Source organism: Cupressus sempervirens, chromosome 9 (assembly GCF_028749045.1).
Source record: "Cupressus sempervirens isolate cs-2001-9-10 chromosome 9, ASM2874904v1, whole genome shotgun sequence".
Classification (NCBI taxonomy): domain Eukaryota; kingdom Viridiplantae; phylum Streptophyta; class Pinopsida; order Cupressales; family Cupressaceae; genus Cupressus; species Cupressus sempervirens.
In genome coordinates, this window is record NC_143126.1 from 695480227 (window position 1) to 695497093 (window position 16867).

At 37.0% G+C, this 16867-nt stretch overlaps 1 protein-coding gene across 2 annotated transcripts in view; it reads right to left on the bottom strand.

Annotated features, from left to right (window-relative positions):
* LOC149540625 (AAA-type ATPase family protein) overlaps positions 1–16867 on the bottom strand; it is a 79712-nt gene that overhangs the window by 13012 nt on the left and 49833 nt on the right. For both annotated transcript variants that reach the window (XM_089801716.1, XM_089801715.1), the window contains exon 12: positions 2802–2892. In XM_089801716.1, the coding sequence (XP_089657842.1) occupies positions 2802–2892 (91 nt within the window). The remainder of the gene's footprint in view (positions 1–2801; positions 2893–16867) is intronic.

Sequence of the window (16867 nt, forward strand, 5' to 3'; positions counted from 1 at the left end):
TATGAGGAGAAGGGTAAAAATCCTGAGAGGATTTCCATGGTGGGAATTCTCTGGTCAGAGGATTTCGACCGCATATGACTGCAACAATTATCCTTAAGAAAATTGCCATTTTTCCTTATCTTCATCATTTTAGCATATTGCACGATCAATTTTTTACCTTAGTAAGGATCTCTTACAATCAAATTTGCCCCACATCCCTTTGTCCTAAGGCAAAATCTTGAGATTTTTGGGGATAAATTATAGCTGGTGGAAATCCTGGATTTAGAGGATTTAAGAGGATTTCCACCACTTTCCAAATTTGCTCATGGTCCTTCTCCCATCTCCCAAGCATGTAAACCTTTCTCACTTAGACTAAAACTCTACCCTTCCAGTAGGACTTAGGCTATGAAAATACCCCAAAAGGACATCAAAACCCGCACACAAATCCCGAACAAATATTACTTCCCGGCAAGCCAAAATTGCTCAAACTCGCCCTCGGACTTGGAGACTTGAAAATACTCCCAACTAAAACCACCTAAGACAATGACCACTACTGCCAAAGCAAAAAAAGGAGGTCCCCATTTGCAACGGGGCAATGGTGTGAAAACCCCACAACACACCCCTAGCATATTCCTTTTTCAAAATTTGAAACGTGAACATGCATAAATCTATATCAAGGAAAAATTTGGAGAAGCTAACTAACAAATTAAAAAATGGAAAAATCCTCAAAGCATGCCCTAAATCTGTTTCCATCAACTGGAATTCAAATTGTGCTCTAAGTCCCTTCACAAAAGCTGAAAATTCTTCAATTGTGACCGAGATCCATTTTCAACATCTAGTAAACATTTGGCTCCTTTTATACCAAATGCTGGGCGAGTTTGTACATGGTAGTTTCCTGTAACTAGAAAAAAAAATAAAGTGCCATGATTTTTACCTGAAACTTGTCAGAAAGTTTTTCCTGCGATTACTTGCTAGTCAGAATTTTTGGCAAGTGCTCACAAGCCAAGGGAGCACTAACCAGTCATCCATCTTTGCTCCATTTTAAGAATAGATTTTGAAAGCAAATGAGTCATATTTTGAGCAGTCAAGAATAATAGCAATATTTTAGATGTGAGCCTCTTAATCTGAAGGCCTATAATGGTAGAAATGGTAAACTCTTGCAAAATTAATGAGGAAATGATTTAAACAATGCCACCAAGGACATCTACCCACAGAATTGTCCCAGTCAATAACATAACATTGCCTGTTCATCTCAGTTGAAATATGTGCACTTTGTAAACCACAACACTTTACCACATGTTTTAGAAGACCATTTACCTACAATTCTTGCATGCAAATATCATGCCTAACTAGTAAAAGTAGATCTAGGCGACTCTGACATGTCCCTTTTTCTAAAAATTACACTTCATATGGTAAGTTTCCATTGTCCAAATATAGTAAATTGGAGGCTTCCAGACACATTCAAATATATTGTTTATTTAATATTTATAGTGTCCCAACACAAATTACATATTTGGGGAAAATATATTAAATTCAAAATCATGCTTTGGTGGGAATGGCATTTTCAATTATTGTGATGGTTATAATAAGTCATTTGTTGCCAAGACAGTTTCCAAATATGATTATTTCCTTCACATGCAAATTTCCTCCATTTTTAGTTAGTGGGATTTGTGCACCTAATTTTAATTTTGAAATGGATTTCATATATACATGATTGTGGCTCCATCTCAGATTATTGTATATTTGATAAAGCTTTGGTGTGCTTCTTCAAAGGCTGATAAACCTGTGGAGATAGCGACTGAATAATGAGAGCTTGAACTTTGAAGATTACCATGTTGGCTAAGGACAGTAGTATTAGGCACCTTAAGGTGATCTAAGGTCGAGAGGGTGAGGGTTTCTGAGAGTAATCTCATCTAGAGGTTACCGTTGTGCTTGACAATTCGACAATTTCAACAATTTTAAAGTTTGGCTAGTAAGCAAGGGATTGTAGTGGTAATTTGGGGTTCTAATGCTCTGTTTGGTGCAATTTTTAATGGAAACATTGTGGATGTGGGTCTGCTGCTTTTCCTTGTATTTTGTGTAATTCTATTATAATTAACCCTTGTGTGGAGTAAGGAGTGTAGTCTGGCAAGTCAGGTAAAGTTCAGTCTGTGTTTTCGGGTTTCATTTTGCTTCCTTTTGTAATATGTTGCAGTGATGTAATTTTATTTTTGCAACAATTTATGACAGATAATAATATATTTCCATGTTGCAAATCTGTATTATTCATTATAAACCACCTCCATGAAATCTTGTTGTGGGTTTAAATTTCCAACAGTTTGGCAAAGCATTTCTTCAAGTTGTTAAGGTGTTTTCAGACCTGATCTAAATTGTTTGCAAGGGATATTACAGATTTAACATAATGAATCATAATAAAGATCATGCGCCCATAACAGCAGCATCTGATTAAAATAAATTTGCAGTTTTCTTGAGTTCTATAAAATGGGTTGCCACATCCACTGCCAACTATGGTACACACCATAAATATTGATTAGAAATATCTAAGCCTCAATTATTAGCTCAAATGCCCTTTATCCAGTAAGCTTTGGTATCATCATAGATTTAGTGGAATATTTGAGCCATTTATAGGTTTAAGAAATAAAATAACTGTGATTGACATTAAGCATTGTGTATCTTAAGCTATTTAAGAGCAATAAATGTGAAAGCTAATTATTCAATCGGCATTGATCACTCCAGGGCATAAGGCCAAACACCATATGTGAAGTTCATCAAGTTTGGTTCACTCTTTTGCAGTGTATAGTATGTAAATCCCCACAGCATACCTGGCAGAGAGAATGCCTGGCCCTTAAGCTGATGCTTTAGTATTACTCGCCTAACATCTGCATCAGGCAAAGGAACATATATTCTCTTAACCTGATTAGAAAAATCAACACCATGTTAGGATAAACCATATTGAAATAAAAATTACATCTACTACCAAGATATAAAAGAAAGTGTTAATTTTGTAACTTGCAGAAAGAATCTTCAGAAGCAACAGCATTTTAATTCTCCACATAAAGTTTAGGAGCATACGATAGCTTTGTAAACAGCATCTCGATACCTGAAAAAGAAAGAAAATAGACAGGAGAAACGAGACAAAATATAAAGCTTTGAAACAGACTGCCTAGGTAGAATAGCAAGGTGGACAGCTCAAATTCCTCCCAATCAATATCATAACTGTCTGATAATTCCTTACCCTCCCTCCTTGGATTACTGATATGTTATTGGGTTCTAATTGCACCCTTTTTGTCAAGTTGGCAGCCTAGACTGGAGATCTTGTTCTAGGAGTGATATAAGGGATTTATTTACAAAATGAATTAGATGTTTTCCTTGTTACCCCGAGTTTTGGGGATGGGGGGACAGGGAAACATGTTCAGAGGATCTTTTCTTTTCTAGGGAAAGGGACAGCAGGGGACAGCTCTATATATAGGGAAATCTGGAATTCGACTATATTCATGAATTGTATAACATTCTACCATTCATCACAGCAACATAGTAACATTTATAAATCTAAAAACAATGGTCATTCATCGAATCATCATAGAACATAGTATCAAATGAATCAAATCAAATCATCATAGAATAACAACATAGGATAGCATCAAACGAATCAAATGAGAGTTCAAATTTCAATTTCATAAATTCATAGATATAATTCACTGAAACAATGAAAAGTATCACATCATATATCAAAATGTGCCGAGGCTACAAGTTTCAACAAAATGAAAAGTTAAAGACTTATATTTAATGTATCTATCCTATATCACGATTATTTTATCATTGCATTAATGTACCATATAATTTCAAAGTCTCAAAATTCAAGTCAAAATGAAAACAAAGATAGTCTGTTGCTGCCCCTAAGAATTGGTCTGAGAATATTAAATATTGCTCAGATTTACACTCTCAATGTGCAAATCTTCACCAAAGACTTCCAGAATTCACAAATAACTCTGGTCACATTCTAACAGCAGCAAGAGAAAATGATTATTCACTAAGGCATAACTCTGTTCGCTTGGCCCAATCCATATGCAACTTGCAAGGAATATACAATTTGATATTTCTGATCATATGCTTGAGATTTGATATTAGTAATAACATATTTTACTATTTAGGGTTGCCTTGAGGTATGAGGACGACACAAAATTAAAACAAATTGCACATATTGTATTAAATAATCTCACCTTTTCCTTACCACAGCCACAAATGGCAATAAATCCTCAGGATGATTAGGGGCCTGCTAGTCCATCCCCAGCAGTCTTGGATAAAGTCAACAGTTTCCTAAATTTCCATTGACCATCTCTTAATTTCCATGACAATTCTCAAAAAAATTGGCTTCATGGGGACAGCTTGGACATGTTTCCGGCTATCCCCCCGTCCCTGAAACCATTTGCATTTCCAAAATGGGTGCATTTAAGGTGGAAACGTGTTTCTGAGTAACACTAGTGTTTTCTAGATAAGTTGGTTTGCTCAACAGCTTATTTTCTTTTATAATGGCAGTCATCCTTCAAAATAGACATCTATACGCCTTCATCAAGGGTGATTTACACTTGAATTGCAAATTTTTTGGTTTCCATACATGCCCATGCCATTTCTCCAAGACATCAAACTTCCTTTATTTTCTATGCCCGGTTCCCTTCTATCCTTCATCCTAGATAACATTTGTGAATTTTCAAGTTTCAGGTTTAGATTCCAATTTGAAATATTCAGTTAAGCAGACTTATTGGATTTAGCACTGTAACATGGTATGGCATTGTTATGACCCTAGTTTTTAGGATATATAACTTATTTTTGCTCCCCCAGCACCTTCCCACAATCTTGAGTTTTTGTATCCTACACCAGAGTTGTTATATTTCAACAACCCTATAACCAAATAATATACTTTAAATCTAGCAACTAAATCAAAAAAACCACTAACCCTATAGCTAAAGAATGGGTTAGTTTTAAATCTAGCAAGCTTAGAATAGGTTTATAAAATGAAACCTATAATCTTCAAATTGAAGTGAATTGAAATCTTCAAGGAAAATATGCAATATTTCATCTCTATGAGTGTCTAATGAAAGGCAAACTAGTGCTCACAAAGTTAAAGCTCTTTATCAATATCTATGGCCTGTGCCATATAGCAAACAACCCCATGGCACCCCTAGTGGAGGTGGAAGTGGCGGTGGTTTTGTTGGGCAAGTTTTCCCCCAAGTCCCCAAGTCTCGGTAACATTCTGTTGTGAGCTTTTGCACACCCCATTGCAAATGAGGATCCCGTCTTTTTTCTTTTTTCTGTTGATAGGTTTAGTTGGTAAAGTAGATAAGCAATAGCTCAAAATTTTGCAATTCTCTTGAAACTGAAATATTGAAGAACTGAGAAATGGCAAAATTGGCTATGTATAAGAGCAAGAGAGCAATGATCATGTTGAATTGAGGTAATCAGTGTTATTGAAGCAACATCAAGGCTCTGTTCAAAGCTTGATTACATAGGAAAGTTGGTTCACCCTACCAAAAAGACAAGTGGAATCCACCAACTTAAGTGGCACCCTGCTAGGTAAGGGAGTGGAATCCAATTCCTTAAGTGGCGAACTTCCAAAAATCAAAACCAATGTATAACATTGTCTTGCAAAATTGTCTAAGATAAATTGTCATTAGGGAAAACGAAGATCGAAATGTTATTTAACTCTTTAAGTGTGGTTCCAGATGTCAAATAAGAAAGTGGAATCCACCACCTTAAGTGGCAACTTGACAAATAAAGAAGTGGGATCGACTTCCTTAAGTGATGAACTTCCAAATTTCAAAACCAATGTATAACTTAATCTGGCAAAATTAGTCAAGTTAAATTTCCACAAGGGAAATTGAAGGTCAAAATTTTATTCAAGTGTGTTTCCAAATGCTAAATAAGAAAGTGGAATCCACACCTTAAGTGGCAACTAGACAAATAAAGAAGTGGGAATCCACAGTCTTAAATGGCAATGAAATGAAATGACATTTATTGGGCAATGAAGCCAAAGAAATCAATTTGAGCATGGAGATTATGAAATCAAGAAGCAATTTGAAGTGGAGAGGATTTTCAACCAATCATGGGCCCCAAACCTCCAACGTATGGGCTCTAAAACTCAGTGTGTGGCCCCATTTCAAAGTTTGAACTTTCTGCCTCATGGTCAAACATATGCCCCTTCAAACCCAATTAAGACAGCCTTATATTTGTAACGTGTGAATCCAATGCTCTGAGATGGGACCTAAGTCCAGTATGTAGGCCCATAATAGGTACTGTGTGGCCTTGATATCAATGATAAGGCCCTAAATCTGAAACATGTGAACCTATAATGATGGCGTGTGGGCTCAAACTCAATATAGTGAATCCAAATCTTGGCATGAACTCAGTACAAGCAGCCATATAAATATATACATGTTTTCGTACTAACAAACCCAAACCCAAACTGGCATTCTAGCTTAATTTCAAATGAGATCAGACCTAAATCAAGCCCTAAAACTCGGCATGTAGCCTCATTATCCCAACATATGGTCCTAAGTCTCTAACGTGGGACTGAAAATTAAGAGGTTTGGCCCCAAATCACAAACCTGTATTGCAATAATTGCAAGGATACAGCCCCAAATCTCAAATGCACAGTCTTTAAAATCAAATGTGTAGCCCCTAATTCAAACATGTGGTAAAATTCAATGACTTGAGCCTCAGATTTGGACTGTTAACTCTAAATTCAAATATATGGGCCTAGACTAAAAATGGCCCCAAACTTCAATGCAAGACCTCTAATTTAACCATGAGGACTCGAATTTAATAAGAAATTGCATTAACCTATGCATAACAAAGGTTGTTTGGGCTAAATAAAGAACATTTAAATTTTGAAATCAAATGGAAAATAGAATTTAATCAGAGTTGGATATTAAATGCAAGGGCATTGATTATCAATGTGCCCATTAATTCTTGATGGTTTGAATTCAATTTTATAGCCAAAAGGAGAAAAATTGATTCGAGGAGCAAACAATATAAGCTTGGGTGTTTTTTCAAACGAGAAAACTTAAACAAGTCATTTCAAAAACTTGTTCACTAGTCATTACAGAGCAAATTCGACCAGGAAGGCAAAGTGAAGAGTTTTTTTTTCATCATTTTGGTGGAAGAAATAAGCATAGAGGCTGATAGAAAACAGTTTTCTCCAAATTTCATGCAAATTACATGCTAAAGAGACTAATTGCACGGATTACCAGTAACTGTCATGCTGATCCCAGTCACTTGAAACTCATTTGAGACTGGAAGGAAGCCCAGATCTAGACAGCAGCTTGTAAGGTAAGTTATTGACAAGGGTGTCATCATCTCTTGCGCAATTCAAACTTGATGGGTTGTTAATATAAGTTAATGGTGAAATTTACATCCATGCATTGTCATCTGGTTCCACATTTGCATTAGGGGATAAAAGGCTGTAATCAGAATTTAAGATGGAAGGAGAAAGCTCACATTTTCTTGGGCAAGTTATTTCAGTTGTTCTTAAGGAAGGTAGAAATATCGCATTTTTTAATTTCATTTCTTGACAAGAAATTTTTAATCTCTAGAAGAAACTTCAAATTCAATATTTAATGGAGGATGATGCATGTGGGTCGAAGACGCTCGAAGACAAGAAGGATTATGGTAAGATCAATGATGAAGAGGGGCTTCCACTTCAAGGATTCAAGAGAGGCAAGATGGCTCAAGATTTAAGGATGGAGATGCTCAAGAACATGGAAAGACTGACAAGAATTTCAAGCAAAGTATAATGTGAAGACTTCATCCACCAGCAAGCTACAAGTTTAAACATAAGCAAGGGTGTTCCAAGACAAAGTGCAAACTCAAGTACAAGTTCGAAGGCCTGTCAATAATGAAAAGTGCAAGATCAAGACATCAAGGAGAAACGAAGAATTTGAGAAAAAGCCAAGGCAATGAGAAGATTTCCAAGAGTAGAAGAAATTTATGAAGAGGAAATAACTTGGGCATCCAAAATGGATCCAAGGCTTGATAATGTTGAGTATCAAGAGATATTTCTTCATCATCAAGGGGCATTTATCAAGTCTATAAGGAAAACATGCTGAGGTGGTGCACATTCAACTTCAACCAGTCCAATCACATCAAGTGTCCTAATGGAGGAGCTTCACCATATCATATCTAGATTAATTGAATTTGCCAAGAGAGAAAAGAATAAAGAATAGAATATTCTCAAGGATGACTTGCGATAAATACAAGTGGCATTTTCTTATTAGTTCATTACAAGAGTAGCTTCTCCTACTAGTTTCCTTCTACGAGCTTTCACAAAATCTATTTTCTTATTGGTCCATGAGAGTAATGCAATTTTCTAATTAGCCCACATGGAAGTGCTTTAATGTAACTGGGAAAGCATTTAATGCTTGTAGCTGTTTGGTAGATTAGGGCTTTGTTGGCTAAATCTTAGCCCTTCATTGTAATTGAACAACTATAAAAGGCCAAGGCCTCCTCATTTGGAACCCATGGGATCAGGAGATTAGATCAAAAATTAGATTGAATTAGCTAATAGAGACTTAGAGGAATTGTTGCCATAATACTACCAAAGTTATTCCTTCATTATTGGTTCTCATGGTGAATATTGTGACATTTGGAGTATTGCATGGTTTCAACATTTCCTCACTTATATTAGATTTCATTTCATGTTAAGTAGAAGTATAAGTTGTTAAATTCTGTAGCTTGTAACCATACTAATCTGATACAGATCGATTTGATCTGATATGGCATGAATAAATATTGATTTAAATCCTTGCCTTGTTCTCCTTAAGACATCGGCATCTATCCTTGTGCAATAGTTTAATGCTAATTTAATCTCCTTAGTCTATGTTTGTGTTAAACTCATTTATTTCTTGGAAAGTCACCGACTTCTAGAGGTTAGACATAAATGGATTTTGGAAGAGACATGTCCTTTCTCAGGACATGTCCCTTGATTTCTTTAATTATAGAGGGTAAGGTTGGAAGTCTAAGAGCACACAAGAAACAATACAAGTCTGCTCCTTAGTCAATACTGCCCAAATTCGAATTGCAGAATTAAAAGACAGAATTCTGAATTATATTTCTAATTCAACTGAAGACAATACTTTGAAGTTATTCTCAACAAAAACAAGGAGAAGAAGAAGATCAAATCTAGTCTATATTCCGTCATAGAATTTGCAGAAATTTTACATAAGTAGATGAATGGAAGATATTGATGGATGGTGATTAGTGGTGGAGCTAGTTTCCATACCTTTTGGTACTTGTTGATTGTAAGTAATGGTGCAAAGTTAGTCTAGGCCTAAATTGCAAGTGTTTAACTTCTATTGGAGATGTTCATTTAAATTGCACCTTCATAGTGTATTTAAATGAGTATTGACAACATGAAAACCATTCTGACATCCATAGAAGGTAGCACCCTCTTATGCCCAATTGACATGGTGAAGCAAGGACTGGTTAGAGACTCACTCCATCATCAACATTGTCTTTCATTCTTACATTAGATTAGATTCTCTAAACCCTTATCCGTTGCAGTTTGTTGGTTGGAAGAAGCTGAATTGAAGTTGATATCCATTAATTGAACAATACAAGTCCCTTTGTGATACTTAACATATCACATCATTATATATAGTGAAAATCCACAATAAAAAGGAACCTTGAGGTTGTCTCATTTGATCACACAATTGACATACATTTTTAGCATATAAGCATCCTTAATAGAGTTGGAAATTCGATATTTCATCTTGGAATATTAACTCTTTGATTCTCCATGTAGTCGCAAAAAACTCACAACACATCCCCATACAGGCAATGTGAGGCTTTTTCTGTGGGATGCATCCTGTGGAACACTGCATCTGAATTGGGATATACTATTAATTAGAATTACCTCCAATCAATGGTGGGAATGTCCACAACACTGATTGGTAGGATACATCCTTGTCAATCTGTTTCTCTAGGAAGAACTAGATCTCACCTCAACTATTCCTTTAATGGAATTTTACCTCACAAAACATCACTATTGATCTTTAATTGCCTTGGGCTTTACTAAAGAACTGCTCTGCGGATGGGATTTTACCTCTTTGAGCTTCTGAATTGGCAATATTTACCAATTACACTAGTATTGAGTCGGTATTGGTCTTATTAAAAACATATTAAACCAAGTTTGCATCTTAAACATTGATATAGTCTCCAAAGCTTGTAGCAAACTTAAAGACTGGGAGTTGTCCTGCAACCTCCAGTCATTGATCCAGAACCGAGCTCGGGGGTTTGGATCGGATAAGCTCCCAAGTTTGCACATGTTGGAGCAGCATATAGTTCAGCCACAGAATACTTCCAATATTTGCTTGTTGATAGAAAGAATATACAGTGAATCTGTGATTAAAGGATAGCTTACAGGGACTCTTAGTGATGGTTTGGAACTTATCATGGTGCTCCCAGAGGTATCATTTTTTATATAGAAGTTGAAGCATCAATATCGTCGTATATTGTAGCTCATAAAGTGCTTTTAACTGCTAATGACGTAAGGTTGAATATGAATGATGATATGTGGTTGGCTGATGAAGTGCTCTAGGGTGTGTTTGGCTGACAATGTCATGTGAATGGCAACTTTAGTTTAAGACAGTTGATGAAGTGAGAAAGAAGACTTTTGTCGCGCACAAATTGTTGCTCAAGTAAAAAAATGTTCCTGAACTACATGGGAAGCAGTTGACTTTGGAAAAGATTGTTAAGCTTTTCCTTCAGCAAGTGAACTGTTTATAGGGTGTGATACATTGTTGTTAGAAACAAGATGACAGAAATGAGGTTTTGACTTTTGGAAAGAGTTGGGTAGCCAATAACACAAAAATTTCATTGGTGACCAAGAGTTTCTGAGGATGGCTACTAAATGGATTCTTGGGGAATTGGGCAGTTGTAAATATCTAACCATCCACATATATAGCAACTGTTTGTTTGAGTAGCCAGAAGAGAGATAAAAGGAGACCTTTAAAACAACTTAAGGGTCTTCTGGCACAGGAAGTGATTCTAGTAGCAGATGTCAGGTGTTCAAGGTTCTATATTTTGTGGAAAGAGATGAGACACAGGGAGTATGATTAATAATTCTAGCACTCCAAAAAGACCATTGTTCTGTCATTGAAATTCTCATCATGGACACCAATTAGTGGGATATTCAAAGCATTCCCTTTCTTGAGTTACCCACCCATCTTGTGTAATATACTGAGCTATTACCTACAGCAGTTCTGATAAACTCTATAACGTTCTGACCCTGAAATCTGGCAAATGCTGTGTAAATTTTGTGAGGTAATTATAACAAACAGTTCACAAGTTCCTGTAGTAACTCCCAAAATTTGCTATACCTTTCAATGTATTTAAAAATCCAGTCCAGTTATGGAATAACAGGGATAGATATTTCGTCAAATAGTTGTCTAGTATTCATTTACTGCCCTTCCCATGGAAAATATGAGATTCAAATTCTGGTACTGTTAATGCACTAATACTGATATGGGATATTTATTATAAATGCAATACAGTATGGAGCCCAGTCGAAGTCTTAAGAGATGATAACATAAATACAAATTCAACCTACGCAGAGCTTAATACACTGATAGTTAATACCTTATATTCCTGTGAGTGCTAGCAATAACTTAACATGTCGTGGTTATACATGTGTTGGTAACACTCCCTGTCGCTGTATTCGTCCAGGAGTAGTCTAGGTAAACATGTCTATCCAGTAACCCAACTGCATGAAAGAGGTTGTTAACTGCTGACTGTATATATATTTGAGGCGTTGCAAAATCCCGTCTTCCCTGTGACTCTTATTAAATATGGAACCGCTGGAAGTGAACGACTCAGTATGTTGGCACCAGCATTACTCTCCCAAGGTGCCATAAACCCAACTGGAGTAGAAGCTTGACTACCATCCCACGTCTATTACTGGTGATTACTGCTCACGTTCTGACGACCCGGTCCGACTAGGAAAGTCTCATATTCAATCTTGGACGCACAGTATCTAAACATCCGCCGGCAGCCTAAACATATACCATTACCCAGTCCTGCGACAGTTGCAAACTAGGGGACCAGAACCCGACCTCCTTCAGTGATATCTTTCCACGTAGAAGATTACCCTCACCAAGAACGTCAGACTGAGCTTAAACCTGACTGTGCTCACAAACAAAGTCTACTACCAAGAGATTCATGTGAACCCTTCTACTGCACCTTCCAGTTCCCTTTATTCGTCTGATTCTAAACTGATGCTAAACAGCTAGTGACGTCTTTACTGTATGAAGATTACAATCCAGTAGATAACCAGACTGCCAAGATCAACCATTGCTACATACCTGTTTCCATATTTGATTCATCCAACCTTCTTATTGCCGATTTCTGCCCAATGTCTTGTACTGAAATTTAAAGGAAGCTTGGGGTATCGTCCAGCTCCTTATGTTTTTTCCAGACTTGAGGGGTTTCGTCCTCAATGTCTCAGTCCAGTCACATTAAAGCAACCAGGATGCAGAATATTTAGTTCATAAATTTTTTTGTGTGTTAATCCCAATGCAAATCCGTGAATATGTAGCCTTGGAATGAGGGAAAAGTACAAGGTACAAGGAATGTGGGATTAAATGTCATTTCCGTCCTGTAGTCACTTAAAGCTATTTATAAAGTAAATAACTTTAAAACATTAAAGTGACTTAGCTCTGCACCTTTTAATAAAGTTCTGAAATAAATTAAATTAAATTCCTCATTGTGACTGGAGAGCATCCTGCTTGAAATCGTTATTAATCTATCCGAATGTGGAGATAGACTAATTCAGTTGCTTGGAACTAAAATTGAGAAGGGGACATGACATCTTGAATTTTCTTAAGAAAAATATTGTGTCACTTGTATCATTTCCATGTATATACTCTCCTTTTTTTTTAATTCTTTGTTGCATTGTATTTTGGGGAGAGTGGTGTGTGAGTTGATCTAGTGATTCATAATCGTGGGTCATCAGCATTATAAATCCAACGATCTATGAATCGGCTGTAATCCATTCTAGTTCCCCCCATGAATCCTTATCTCTAATCATCGCAACTCAAACTTTAAACTTTCTGAATTCATAAACAGGTGAAGATATCTCTCCCTCTCTCCCTCCAAATAGCCCTATGAATCATGCAATGCACCATGAAGCCCTACCCCTAATCTATCTCTCTATCTCTCCCACTCTCTTCTTACACACACACATACTATAGTCAATGTACAATGTCTATTGTTATGTTCAATAATATTGCTTATCTAACTATGCTTGAATTTTATGTTCCTCTTGGCAACCTCAAGCCCTTTAAATATATTGTGTATCGTCAAGAAAAGCAGTATGATCCAATCAGAATAAATGCAATCCCTGGTTGATCATCTCTAATCTTCTTCAATATTAATTTCGTGCGCGGATAAAGACATTTTACTCCTATGTTAGGCATGCATTGACATCTTTATTGGTTATTCATGTATTTAATTTATCAAAAACTTAGATACCGGTGCATTCAAGAAATCCTCAGATGCTGGTGCAGGCGCTTAATGATGTGTTTGGGTGCTGCACCGATGCACACGGGAAGCTCTTCTAGTGCCTATAAATGCGCATGGGATGCATCCAAGAGCATTTAGAGAGAACCCAAATAGCATCCACACCCATCTGAAGAGCATCTATATAACAAAATCTATAATGTTTCTTTCAATTGATGGCAGATTATTCATAACAAAATAGCTATGTATAAGAATTCTGAAGCAACCTTTATCTATTTAATAGATGACTGCAGTACTGATTCACAAAGCTCCATAGTTACACCGGCCTGGGGGACGGGGGGATGGTGGAACGGGGGGACAAGTTTCTGGGACGGGGGGACAGAGGGGTCTTAATTCGGGGACGGCGGGGGGACAGTGGGGGGACAGCGGCAAGGGACGAGGGGTAAATATATCTATGCATATGGTACTTAAAAATGCTAGTTATGAAAATATGTATAGCAATATCGGATATAAAGATGTAAAAGAGTGAATACTTGAGCATTGCATTGAATTGGAACATCGAAAATTAAACATTACTAGTCGAATCTGCAAGTAGTGAATATCAGAATGTTCCCCATCCTCCGTGGAGGTGGTGGAATCTGGTGGTGCCGCTGGGGACGGGGAGATGGAGTCCCCAAGTCTCCGGTGTGTTGAAGTCTCTGAGACGTCAGGCAAAAAGGGGGGGGGACGTGTCCCCATGTTACTATGCAAAGCTCACAACAGATAAATCTGTAATTAATTGTCTGATCTTAACGAGCAGCAAACTGCCAATTCTGGTTGCTTGATGAAGACAATACCTTATATATTGAACAGCCTATATAAAGAAAATCTTAATGTGAGACAAATGTGTGAAAGGCTCAAGATAAGGGAAGAGTTGACAATTCCTACATGGCTGGGAGTGCAAGCAAAGCACTCGAACATCCAAAATTAAAACTCTTGAGCAAGCAGATTCTGGGCACTAGATTTGCATCTGAATAAGTACCATGGTAAACCCTAACGGAGAGACGCAATAGTTTCCCAAGTTTACAAACGATGGATTTGAGGATCTTGGCAAGCACCGTAAGACTTGTGAGAAAATCTAGACAGAACATGGGCAAGATGATAAAGCAATTTGGCAAAGATCTTTCTAGCCACCTTCAGAGATGTAGCTATTGATAAGTGTTGGTATAATTAAATATTACTAATTACACTTTACTTAAATTTATTTGGGATAATGCATTGTCATATTAGTTGTGATGTAGACACATAGGAGTTTGCACTTTTTTTAGCACATGTTGTCTCAAACCTCTCTTTGTGTGATACACCTTTGTATTCTTATACTCTCATTATTGCACATACTTTCATGCACAATGGAGGATAATCCGCCTTTGGTGGGCATGTGCTTAAGTTGTTGGGCTTATCACTTGCATAACTCCTAGTTGTCTTGCACTGCCAATATATTCAAGCACATCTACATGTATTGTAGCTGATTATCCATTTGATCATCAATGAATCAAGTCATTTTGAGGATCATATCATTTTGTCTCTCTTGTGCTATCAATTGAGCTTCTAGATCTTGGCATTTTCATTCTTTGCCTTAGGCAAATTATTAAATGGTATCAGAGCTTGAGGCAAATTCTTACATGGTATCACCTCATATGGCATCTTCACAGTCTATGTTTTCATCATTTGATCCTTCTCATACTCCACCTATTTTGATGGGCAATCACACTTACATGAATGTGATTGGGAAAGGATTTATTGATAAGGGGGAGGGATACTTCAAAGATGTGTTGAGTGTACCTCACCTAAGTCACAATCTTTTTTCCATCTATCAACTCACTCATGGGGACACAAGGAGGACTGTGGAATTCACACCTAATTCAGTTTTTATCAAAGACTTGGACATGAGAGATTCTTGCTGCAAGGGTGATTGATCATGCATCTGGGCTATACTACTTTGCAGACTTTGCTCATGATGATAATAGCAATTCTTCAACAAATGTTGAGCACACTTCTGATGTTGATTCAAACTTTGAGTACTTTGTCTACTTGAACTTGGGTATTTTCACATATGATCAAGTTCTTGAGCCATCCATTTCTTCTATTCCTATTGAGATTGCATCTATTGTTTCTCTCGATGATGCTTGTATTCACAAAACCATGAATTCTAGTGATTCAGTGCAGCAAGCTATTCACTATCTTCTAGACTCAGTTCCACGGCATGACCACTTGACAAACATTGCAAGTTTGTTTGTGGAATCCTACATTGCAGTTATGGGAGATATTATTGATGACATTCATCTTCTCTTTGGTGAAGATGTTCCTTCTTCAGTTGTTTCGACAGAGCATGCTAACCCTCATCTTCATTCTCTACTTGATCGTTCTTTTGAGGGAGGTCACCTTATCTTTTGAGGAGACACCTAACTCTTTGACACATGTTCTATATTCATCCTCAGTAGATCCTGATTTGTATTTTTGAGTAGAGTGGCATAGTACATGTAAATATGGATGAGGCGCCTTTCAGTATTTTGAAATGGGGACACTTGAGCATGTTTCAAAGATTCCATTTATTTTGAGGTTTCTTCCTATAGATGTGGGAGGCTTCATTGATGCACCTTTGGTTTTGTTTCTTTCTAAGGGGAGGAATGTTGTTCTACACTCATGGAGCAATTTCTACATCGATCCTAAAGCATCTACCTCAGGAGTACACTCTACATTGAAGGGGGGCTACTTGGTCTCTCTTTCACTTCTTTTCTCCTATATGGGGATTCTCTATTGTATACCTATGATGTATGTCATAATGGGGGTCTTGATTACTCCATCCATCTATGCATCTTGCTTTCCTTTTCATCTCTCTTTTTGGGGGAAGGTTTTTCTAATAAGGTGTTCCCTCTTTCTTCGTTTTATGAGAGATTACATTGCATATCTTTTGCACTTGCATATTGTAGATGGGTACCTAACATGGCCTAGTGGTCAGAACCCATCATGCAATTTTTCTAACTTTGTAAGCTTAAGTGCATTCCCCTAAGTTACACTTAAGGGGGGGGGCAGGGGGTTACTAATTACACTTTACGTAAGTTTACTTAGGATAATGCATTTCCATATTAGTTGTCATGTAGACCTCTAGTTGGGGGAGGATTTTTCTCATGATGTTTTCCCTCTTTCTCCGCTTTATGAGAGATTATATTGCATATCTTTTGCGATTGCATATTGTACATAGGTACCTAACATGGCCTAGTAGCCAGGACCCATCATGCATTTTTATCTAGCTTTGTAAGCTTAAGTACATTCCCCTAAGTTGCCCTTAAGGGGGAGTGTTGGTGTAATTAAATATTACTAATTACACTTTACTTAAGTT